The sequence below is a fragment of the Ceratosolen solmsi genome, unplaced genomic scaffold (genome assembly GCF_000503995.2).
Source record: "Ceratosolen solmsi marchali unplaced genomic scaffold, CerSol_1.0 scaffold19, whole genome shotgun sequence".
NCBI classification, from domain to species: domain Eukaryota; kingdom Metazoa; phylum Arthropoda; class Insecta; order Hymenoptera; family Agaonidae; genus Ceratosolen; species Ceratosolen solmsi.
The window spans coordinates 280,851-292,752 of record NW_011948443.1 but is presented as its reverse complement, the minus strand read 5'-3'; the positions used below and the strand labels follow the sequence as shown (position 1 = coordinate 292,752).

General features: G+C 25.9%; 1 protein-coding gene across 1 annotated transcript in view; it reads left to right on the top strand.

Moving 5' to 3' along the window:
* Positions 1-3,073: 3,073 nt before the first annotated feature.
* Nup160 (nuclear pore complex protein Nup160) overlaps positions 3,074-11,902 on the top strand; it is a 28,985-nt gene continuing 20,156 nt past the window's right edge. Inside the window, exons 1-5 of the mRNA XM_011504128.1 lie at positions 3,074-3,278; positions 3,686-3,999; positions 4,077-4,194; positions 7,622-8,151; positions 9,871-10,674. Of these exons, the coding sequence (XP_011502430.1) occupies positions 3,197-3,278; positions 3,686-3,999; positions 4,077-4,194; positions 7,622-8,151; positions 9,871-10,674 (1,848 nt within the window). The 5' untranslated portion in view covers positions 3,074-3,196. The remainder of the gene's footprint in view (positions 3,279-3,685; positions 4,000-4,076; positions 4,195-7,621; positions 8,152-9,870; positions 10,675-11,902) is intronic.

Sequence of the window (11,902 nt, the reverse complement as noted above, 5' to 3'; positions counted from 1 at the left end):
ACTAGGGACGCCATGAAAGGAACACGCGCTTTCATAGAAGGAACGACAAGGAAGAAAGTTTCGTGTAACTACTCAACATCAAACTTCACGCATAGTGCCATATCGTACAATGCGGTTACAGGTAAACTCCCAGTAAGGGACCTCACACGCAGTTCCAGAGTGTACTCTCAGTAAAGAACCACACACATAATGTGCGAGCATACGAAGCGGTTATAGGACGAGATTAGCAAGTGTTCGCTTCCACGAGTCAGTGCAAGTAAACCCCACTCAACGCCACATCAAGGTACCGGAATAATTCTTAACACATCCACACCACATGACATCAAGGAGGTGACCAGGAATCATGTTACCACCACGTGGCACTACATGAAGAGGTGTCTAGAGATTTACGTCACACTTCTCAGTGTAATAATCTACTATCAAGCTCACTGCGTCGAGAGGATCCAGAGATTTACGACCTCCTACCTCTACATGTAGTATATACTAACACCACATGGTAACAACCAAAGTTCGGAAAGATATCAGCCATTCTCATCGTCAACGTAGAATTATTATAAGTAATATAATCATAATAAATAATAATAATAAAAAAAAAAATAATAATAAATAATAATAATAATAATAATAACCAATATTACTTGCAATAGGGCAAGTGCAGTGTGAAATTATAATCAATTTTTTTTTTTTTTTAAATTTTAAGTTTTGAAATGTTTTATCATCTATAATAAATATTGCATCAACAAATTCTACATACCTAACATTGCTCTGTTTTTATTTTTAAAATATTGTTTGAAACGGCTAATTATATACTTCATCAGCTCCAGTTTGATTTTTCAGTACTGAACTGTAATATGTATTATTTATAGAAAATAATGTACATATTACAACTGAATTATTTATTAAATGCAAAAAGGATATAAAATAACATTAATAATTAATAAGAAATTAAAATATAATTTTATTACTTTAGTATTGTTTTAATTAAATTTAATTAATATTTTCAGCGTTGGATCATTTATTAATTAAAAATTTTATAATTACTTAAAATGATGATAATTATATATTAATAAATTACTGTTTCATTAATAGAACTTATAAAATTTATATTTACTAATAAATATTTACTACCGTCATAAATAACTACTTATAATGACTATTATTACTTTATAAAAATTACACGATATCCCTTTTGAAGCATGTGTTAATTAATATAAATTTATACACATATTTATGGTCTTCAAAAGAAACAAAAAAGCAAAAACTTTATTGTTATTTTATTATTTAATAATATTTACTTGCCTCTTTAGAATATGATATTTCAAATGCAGTAGGCATTGAAAACATATTAATTATATTAAAATATATTTAAATACAAATAATATTTATTATATTAATATTCGAAATTATAAAATATATAAATAGAAAAATCTTAATAATCTATTCAATACTTAATTTTATTTAGTATTAATTAATAAATTATTATTTAATATCAAATATAATGATTATTTAAATTATATAATGAATTATTTAAAAGTGTATCATTTATTTTAAAGGTAATTTTTGTAGATAAAAATAATCTTAATATATGTGTGTGTGTGCGCGTGTGTGTGTGCGTGTATGCAATAGATTGAATGTGAAAAACGTTTAAATTTTAAAGGGTTTTATATAAATTAATACTAAAACAGTATCTTTAATACAAATGAGAAAAAAAAAATTTATTAAAAAAAATCAGTCATAATCAATCTTCAGAATTACGTTTAAGAAAACTGTTTTTTGAAACAGTTCAAAATTTAAATATTCTTATTTGATCATTAATTAAACCATATTGCAAGATTACGTTATATTTCTTGTGTAATCATGAATATCGCTTACTAAACACTTATTTTTTATTAATTAATACATGTATAAGTATATTCATAAAATATTAAGCTTTATTTTTTTAGTGTAAGTTTAAAGATACTTTGTATAATGACACTAACGGTTATTTCAAGATCTCTATTCAAAATTCATAGTGTTACATCATTGTTTTACTACTCAAACGATCAGATTATTAAATTTTCTATTAAGTAACAAATATTATAAATCAATACTTGTATTTTTTAATTTTTAAGCAATTATTTTATACCATACCCTTAAAGCGCTAGTTTTCAAATGCACTTCAAATTGTTATGTACAATTTTGTAATCATAATTTTTATTATTATTAGTTATCTTATTTAGTTTTATGTGCAGGTTCAATAGATTGATAATAATAAAAAAAAATTTACTTTGTAGTATTCATAATTTTTGGACATTTTGTACATATTTTTAGATGTCTTATTAATGTTAGCAGGATCACTTGAGCCTAAATGCGTCATTATGCGAAGGCTACTAATATATCACCACTGCAGATCAGTTAATTCAAATGCAAACTTATATAAATATATAGGTATAAAAAAAAAGAGTAAACATTCGAATACCACATGCTATTTATCTGATTTTTATTGTTTTAAATTTTTTTTTATTTATATGGTATTTTAATAGAAAAGTATGACATAGAAATACTTTATCATTCATGTTCGATCATAATATAAATTAATTGTTTTCAGTATGGTGTAATATTATTTTCTGTATTAAATTGAAACTGATACCTTTAAACAATATATTATTTATTTTCTATCAAAATTTTATTATATTATCATTAAAATCATATTACATGAATCTATTTTTTATAGATTTTTTATTTTATATATAATATAATTATAATTAATTACAATTAATTATAACTTTTTATTTATTTTATTTTTGTAGAAATAGATTATAGCAATTAAAATTAATTCTTTAAATGTTATATTGAATTACAAATTGTTACTATTTCTATATGTAGTTCAGTTTTTCTGTTGAATATTTTATAAAGAACCAATCATATTAGACCATTATTACGTATCTTTAATAAAACATGAAAGTACTATCTACCTTTGAATTTAATTATTGGTTTTACAGATAAAAAATAGGCTAGTCGAACTTGTTGATTACAAATTATAATATTAAAAAAAAAAAACAATATATCGAAGTGTTAATTAATGCTATTTGAAATACACAAGTTTCATAAATATTAATTTGGTTTAGCAATTTTATAGTGTTTTCGTATATTTATACATATATTATTTAGACATTTAATCATTGTTCATAGATATATAATTTGAATTTAAAATAAAATGGAATATATGTTAGGTTATCGAGAAATTATACCCGATCAAACTTGGCCGGAAAAATGGAAAGAAATTATTTTGAATACAGGTGAACTATATTACATAAAATAAATTTTATATTAATGAATTTATAAAACAATTCTTATATCCAGAAAAGTTTAATATAATTGATTAAATTTAAATAAAAATTATATCATTTTCGTTCTGGCGAAATTGTTTATAAAATGTATACATTTAGTGATTTCAAATGTATCTATACCAAAATTAATTTAAATATTTGCGCATAAAAATATTAATTATTTTAGATACAAAGTAATCGAATAATACATTTAATTTTGCATAAATTTTTTATATTTATGTTTTTTTATGTATGAATAGAACTTTTTCAAAATTATTGAACCTATATTTCTTTTTAAAATAAAATTGAAGTTTTGTTTAATAATGTTTTACTTATTTACTTATTACTTATTTCAATAATAATAAAACTTTTTATAGGTGGTAGTCAAAGTACTTTACAAGATATCAAAGTACCTGAAAGAGCTGGAGGATATTGCTATAAAGATTCGACCAAATATTTTACACGAAACCGTTTTATTTTCTGGCGTATTATACATGATGTATTAGAATTGGTGGAACATAGTCTTGATGTTAATCTTATCAATAGTAGAATCAGATATAAATTTACTGATACTCCAATACTTGATGGAATTTCTGTTCACGAAACAATTAATTCTGTTATAATTTTAATAGTAACTGTTTCAAGTATACATAAACTTTCGTTTCCACATCCAAGCAAAGTTGAAAAGCAAGTAAGACAATATATTATGTTATAAAAATTAAGAAAAAGAATAATTATGAAAATATTTATAAATCATTTATTTTTCAGGAAGAAATATTATTATCACATGTTGATGTTACTCTTCAATCAATTTTCAGTGAAATATTAATTTCTAATACTAGAGATCCTCACATATTTCGTTTAATTCCTAATGCAAGTTCAACAAGTAAGAAAATATTATTTTATTTCTTAATGTTGTATATATATTTTACCATTTAAATAATGTGGTATACAAAATCAATTCAACAATAAAGGAAAGATTTTGTAACAATATAATATCTTATTTGTTTTCACTCTAAGGCTTTTCATATTTTATTAACACTTTAAAGTCGCTCAAATTTATGAATTTTTATGTATAAAGTTATAGTAATATTAACGATTTTATTAAATATATCTCAAATTTGTTTCAACTAATATAATTTTAATAATTAGTTGATCAATCTGATTGTTATTAGTATTTGATATGTATATAATTAGTATAGTATAACATTTACTACAAAAATTGAGTAGAAGTACAAAACAGGAACCTCAAAACAAGAAGTTAGAATTCCTGAATCAAGAATATATCTTTAAAGAAAAGGTTATTACTAGTCATCTCAAGTAATTAAATGAAACTAGTAAAATTGGTTAGTGAAAGTAACAAAAATCATGTATAAAAGAATGAAAATATAAAAGTAAAATTTCAATGAAATATAGCAAATTTTTTTCAATAAAATGGTTAACTTGCAAATAAAAGACTTTAAAAATCAGTATAGTTGTGAAGGAAAATCGTATCCGAAGAGATATTAAAGGTGGTATTAAGAAATTATAAAATAATGGTTCTAAGGTTTTTGAAAATATCTGTTTCCTTGAAGATAAGGGAAGATATAATCACATTATTGCAGATAGAATAAGCTATGATTTAAATATCATCAAGAGGCTTATAATATCTTTCGTTTGTTTGGTAATATTTGATCCATCTTTTATTAATAGAGGCTTCACTATATAGCAATGTACATATAACTTATACATATGAAGTAGGAAGTAAATACTAATAGCTTAATATAATATAAAAAAATATATAAACAAAATAATAATTATAGGTTTTATTTAAATGATTTCTAAAAATTCTAATAAAAATAAAGTAGCATTACAAGGAAAAGGATAAAGTAAACTTTGCAAAATAAATCTAATTTCAATTTTCATCATAAAATTATCATAATGATTGTTATATATAGTAACATTATTAGATATAAATAATTATATCATGCCAAAGAGTGTAAGGACAAATTATAATATTAACTAATGAAATTACTATTTTACAGAGAATTAATAGTGTAAGTTTGATGATCTTAAATATATAGAAAACCAATATATATTCTGTGATATATTTTTATGCTATTGATATTTCAAACAGTATTTTGAATATTATTATTAACAATTTCATTGATTTATAATATTAAAAGTATTTAAACAATCCTTTTCTATTACTATGTTCTAGTTTCATATAATAAAAAATCAAAATATTTTGGTCTTTTTTAATTGATACTTTCCTGCTTTGCCAAAAAATATGTAAAATAAAATTAGTCCTTATTAATAAGATACTTATAAGCCAAAACGACATATCAATTCCATCATATCAGCATGCTGGAACCTTGACATAAAATGAACTTGAGATTTAGTAGATACTTTTTTCATAGTAGTAGAACATACAGCTGTAAATTTAGTACAAAGACTTCATTAATATTAGAAATTCATCCCGAGATTGGTTGGTAATACTGATCTTTGTTGCTAATGAACAAATTAAAATAATTGAACATAAGAATAAACAGAGTATTCAAATATTGATTTAATTTTGTATTAATCTAAAAAACTCAATTATGTTATAATTAATTATTTATTCAATCAAATAGTATAGCTATTTATGATTTTTTGTATTAATAATTATTTATTTCATCGTATTCAAATATATTCATATAAGTTATATCAGCTTTATCAAAAAGAATTTGCTAAATATTATCAGCAATATTTCGTATAAATTCATTTTTATTAATATCTACAGATTTATTACATATTTCTCACATTTAAAGATTTCAATTTACAGAGATGAATAAGTAGAGATAATAAATAAAATAATTAATAAATAAAATAATATTTCCAAACGTATATATATAAATGTATATGTTCAGGATTGAACCACCCAACAAAAAATAAGAATTTATTGTTTGTTAAAATACGATTTCGATATATCACATTTAGATTAAGGTGCAATATTCGAATTATACGTTACGAAAATTTCACTGGAAATTTAGCCGCGCACTTTGTCTGCATAGCAACAAAAGAAACTTCTTGAATTTATCAAAGCTTCCTTCCAGATAATTCACTAAAGCCTCCAAGAATTTATAACACTAAATGTACGCAATCGTATTTAAGAAGCAACGAATGGAGAAGAGAAACAGTCTTGTTGAATAACTCAAGTGAAACTAGCGCCAGTCATATCAGTGAAAGTTGAACTCGTCTAAGGGAATCCGTGCAAAGTATATTCATTATTTACATTGATTATTCTATTATTATTATTGCTGGTCAGCTATCGGTGCGTCCTCCCCAACGTGGCGCTAGTCAGAGCGCATTGAAGACGACGACGTAGACTGGCATTTCCAGCATCTTATTTATACTACATGTAATTTGATTCTTGATTTTTGACGCAACATGATTCTTATCAGACCGCTAAAGAGGGCGCCGATAATGACTAGTGGTCCCCGCCAAATCATTACTACGGCACTGCGATCATATTATCGGTCACACCGCAACGAGTGGTTCTGATCCAACCACATAAACGGGCGTTGACAATTCGTAATAGTCTCTACTACCTTCACGAGCCGAATCTTGTTCAGTAAAATCTATCGCCGATTCAAACGCCTAAGTAGTCGCGAGCCGGACAACGCTCAGTACAATTCTAGCGCCGACTCAAGCGACTAAGCATTCATAATCCGAACAATGCGTTGCTAATTTGTCACCGAATGACAAGAATTCGCGGGCCGAACAACGAGCCATAAAATTGATTGTCATCAAGAAAGTCGCAAGCTCAACAGGGCTCTCCAAAAAGCCATAGTCGAATCTAATATTTAATGATTCTCGAACTGGAGAGACTCCTTTAATTTAGGGACTAAAGCACGTGCCCAGTACTCCCAATTTACCTTCTTAGACTTGCAGTTCCAGACGACGTTCCTAACGGATAACTGCCTAGTTACTGCAAACTCAACAATTCTCACTACAATCAGTAACACCAACATCACTGTAATAACTACTTAAATGAAGGTCACTAAAAACCAATTATGTTGGCTCTGAGTTAATGTATTAACCTCTCACTCATCCCGCCCCCGTCACCATTAAACCGGTGGTACGGTCTAATCCATCTACCGTGATCTGCGATCATACTGGGGCTGGAATTCCAAACAGTATAGATAGTAGATATGTAAATATAGATATTTCAAATTGATTTTAGTAATGTATTTTTTTTTTAGACTTATGAAATTTTTAACTATTATTCTCTTTGATAAATATGACTTATTTATTTTTTTTAAATAAATAATTTTCTAATTATATTCTTACAGATTCTCCAGTAGCACATGCAGCGGCATCATGGTTAACTATACCTCAGGAAGAGGCAGTATTTGTCATTGCTTATAATTCAGGAATGATACAATTAGTACGTATGGATACAGTTACAGGTTTGGTACATTCTAGTGAGCTCAAACATGAGTCAATAGTTCCTCGTTTTTTGAGTGGAATTGCTACAGCTTTTCGAGGAAGAGCACTAGAAATTGAAGCAGCTATGTCATTAGTTATTCATCCAATCGAAAATGATATCTATTTATTCGCACTTTGTCGTGAAGGACATTTACGTATGTGGTCATGTAATAAAACTCAGTGCATGGTGGTGGTAGATGTAGCCATAAATAATCGAGTACCTGTTCAAAGTTATCAAAATCATGGATTAAAAAAAACAGTTAATACACAAAATGAATTATTTTTGTGTACATATTTGAAGCTTGATATAAGATCAGAATTTTGTATTTGGAAATTAATTCAAGAATGTGGTGGATTTAAACTAGCTCGGGTTTGTACTTTATATGGGTCTGAAGTAAGTATAAAGTATTTATAGTATTTTTTTTATCTTTTATTGGTTTTGAAAAAAATATCTTATTTTTTATGGTATTTTTTATCATATTTGTAACTGATTTTGTAAAAATGAGGTTAATTTAAATTTTTTTACATACATATGTAAGAATAAAAATTGAGTATAAAAATATATAGCATTGATATATAAAAATACTCTAAAAGCAAAAAAACTAATATTGTATTATGATCAAATTGAATTAAAAAAAAAATCTCAAAATTTATCTAAAATAAAATTTATTAAAAAATTCAACTAATTAAAATTTCAATTTTAGTTGTTTTCATATGTTTTTAAAACGTGATTTTGAGAAGATATATTTTCAGTCGCTCAAAAATATAGAAAATATTTTCTATTGCTATAATATTTTATATTCGTCATAAATTTGACTATAAACTAATATCATTTTATCTCATTTTATTAATAATGAAGTTTTTTACATTAATAAGCAATTATTTATAATGTATAATATTTCATATTTCTGATGATTAATGTTAAGTATTTAATAACTAAAATAATTAGTTGTTTGAAAAATATGATCTATCTTGTTAATCTAATTTTATAATTTATAAGATTTAAAAATTATTTTTTAAATATTTTTTATAAATTATAAAATTGTAATAAGGACTAATATTTAATATTGTAAAATTGATTAAATGATAGAATTTTAATAATTGTATAATAACTTTTTTGTTAAAAAAATTGATATTGTATTTTATGCATTATTAAATAAAATGTAACCATTTTTTTTATGTATTACTACTTTTATCTTTTATATGTTTTATTAAAGTTAATTTTGGTATTCAAATTATTATTATTATTCATTACTTAGTTAATTAATATTTTGAATATTAACATAATAACATAAAATGAAAAATTAAATACTTAAATAGCTATTATTGGATATTTCTTTAAAATATATTAGTATTTAGATAAAATAATAAAAGTTTTTATATCAGAAATTTTTAACTTTAATACTAAATTATATTTAACTTTATTATTAATTAACGGATAATTTAAGAAAATATTAAATATAAAATGATTAACATTTGTTATCATCAACAAAATTTGATATTTTTCATCCATGCTAGAAATTTAAACAGACTGAATTTCAATTCCGTGTATAAAATATTAATTTAAGTAAACAAATAAATAGAAATATATTTTATGGAAATTTATTATATATTCTGAAAAAGTAATGTTATTTAAATTTTTACAGAAATATGACTATGATGTGAAATATGCCACTGATATGTACATTTTTATCCTTATATAATTTAAAAAAGAGTATATGAAATAATAAGTTTTTATATATTTAGTCAATTTATCCATATCTTTACAACTGTACGCTTTTCTTTTTAATTTTAAGCTTTTGTATGTAATATATAAAATATGTAGGTCTTATGGTTTTCTTGGAAAAAAGGAATTAAAATATTTACAGTTTATTCATAAATATATGGAAAAATCATTTGATATATTTTATCGTAATTATAAAAAACAATTTTTCATTGTTGAATTAGAGCAATTTATAATTTAAAATAAATTAATTATTTCGTAATTCATCATAACTAATCAATTTCTATATTTACAAATATGTATGTTAATCAAATCATGAATAATATATACCATAGTACGAAATTTTCTACTCTTTATTTTTTAATTTCTTTTTAATAAAAACTTTTTCAGCAACATCTGGTAGACTTTTCATTTACATTAACTCGTCTGTGGGCAACTTGGCGAACAACTGATATTGATACTATCGCCGTTACACATACAAAATTACCATTACCAAATAGTCAATATAATTACGAATGGGAATCAGCTGTATTGATACATCCTCCAGATAAGGATTACATAATTAGCGATTCTGGGACTGATCCTCGACAAGCATATATCAATTATATATTTCATCCCGGACAATTTTCATTACTAAACATTAGTCGTGCTCTAAATATTTATCAAAGGTCTAATTTTTTGTCAGATGTTAAGTTATCTCTTACATTACTGAAAGAAAGAGTTTGTATGGCTGTAGAAGCAGAAATACAAAATGAAGTCATGGATTACGAATTGAAAGATGAAGAATATCTAGAAATAGTTAATCGATGTTGGTCTAAATTTTATTCATGCGTTCTACAATATCATTCAAATGGATCACGGCCGGTAGGCCTATTGTTATTGCCAAATGTTTGTGGAATTATTCTTCTTAAAAAATCCTCGTTTTCCTTGCTTAGACCGATGGAGGCATTAGAACATATGATATTATGCAACGAAAAATCCTATGTATCCAGATTTAAAACTACTCCTATTATATCGCAGGATCTTGAGATATGCCAAGATGTTATAACTTTAATGTCGGCATTAGTTATTTTAGACGAACAATTATCGGACGACTTTAAAATTACTTTTGAAAAAAAACTATATCATTTAAAAGGTCCAGATGTTATTATACGTAATTTATTATCTAAATTCATATTTGAAGGAGATGAACAGGTAAGTTTAATTTTTATAAGCTAGTAGTATTTAAGTATCTGTCTTATTTTATAAATAAATTAGGATATACTTCAATATCGATAATAAAACACTTAAAAAATTTAGAAATTTAATTTAATTTGTTTAACTGTGAATGAGGATATATTTATTAGATTGATTTATTTGTTTGTTCAAATCAATGTAATGTTCCGAATAATAATAAAAATGAGAAATATTATTTTAAAATCATTGCTAAAGTTGTTTTCTTGAAAAGTAGATGAAAATATGCATGAGATCAATATTAAAATTATTACAGAAAATTGAGATCAAATTATTTCTATACAAATTGAAAATTATTAGAAACCTTAAAGAGTAATTATAGAGAAGTTTTATTATTTCTGTCAATTATGGATATAAAGGGTTAGCTTATGGCTCGAACTGCCAATTCAATAGTTCAGTGGATTAGTCTCTCGGCAGGATAATTTTAAAGGAAATCAATAACGGACAAGGCTGAAAAATATAATATATTTATTTTAAATACAAGGTTTAATGAGTGTAAACAATTGTAATAATATTGCACTGTTGTGTAGAAATAAATAATTCTGTTGGATTATTCAAAATATGTGTTCTTGTGATTTTTCTGCTATAAAGGCTTCTTTGGATATTGCTGTGTTGCTTTGAAGTTATGTTGCATGTCGAGTGGTTAGTTCGAGAGAGCGTAAGTGTGCCCTGTGTGTGCTAGCGGGCCTGTACGATGTCGAGTGGTTAGTTCGAGAGAGCGTAAGTGTGCCCTGTGTGTGCTAGCGGGCCTGTACGATGTCGAGTGGTTAGTTCGAGAGAGCGTAAGTGTGCCCTGTGTGTGCTAGCGGGCCTGTACGATGTCGAGTGGTTAGTTCGAGAGAGCGTAAGTGTGCCCTGTGTGTGCTAGCGGGCCTGTACGATGTCGAGTGGTTAGTTCGAGAGAGCGTAAGTGTGCCCTGTGTGTGCTAGCGGGCCTGTACGATGTCGAGTGGTTAGTTCGAGAGAGCGTAAGTGTGCCCTGTGTGTGCTAGCGGGCCTGTACGATGTCGAGTGGTTAGTTCGAGAGAGCGTAAGTGTGCCCTGTGTGTGCTAGCGGGCCTGTACGATGTCGAGTGGTTAGTTCGAGAGAGCGTAAGTGTGCCCGATCGACAATAGCGAGAGATGTGACTTGTTTATTTATTAATATAAATATGTACCTGGTGAACTGCAGGTTGGATGGATTCGATGC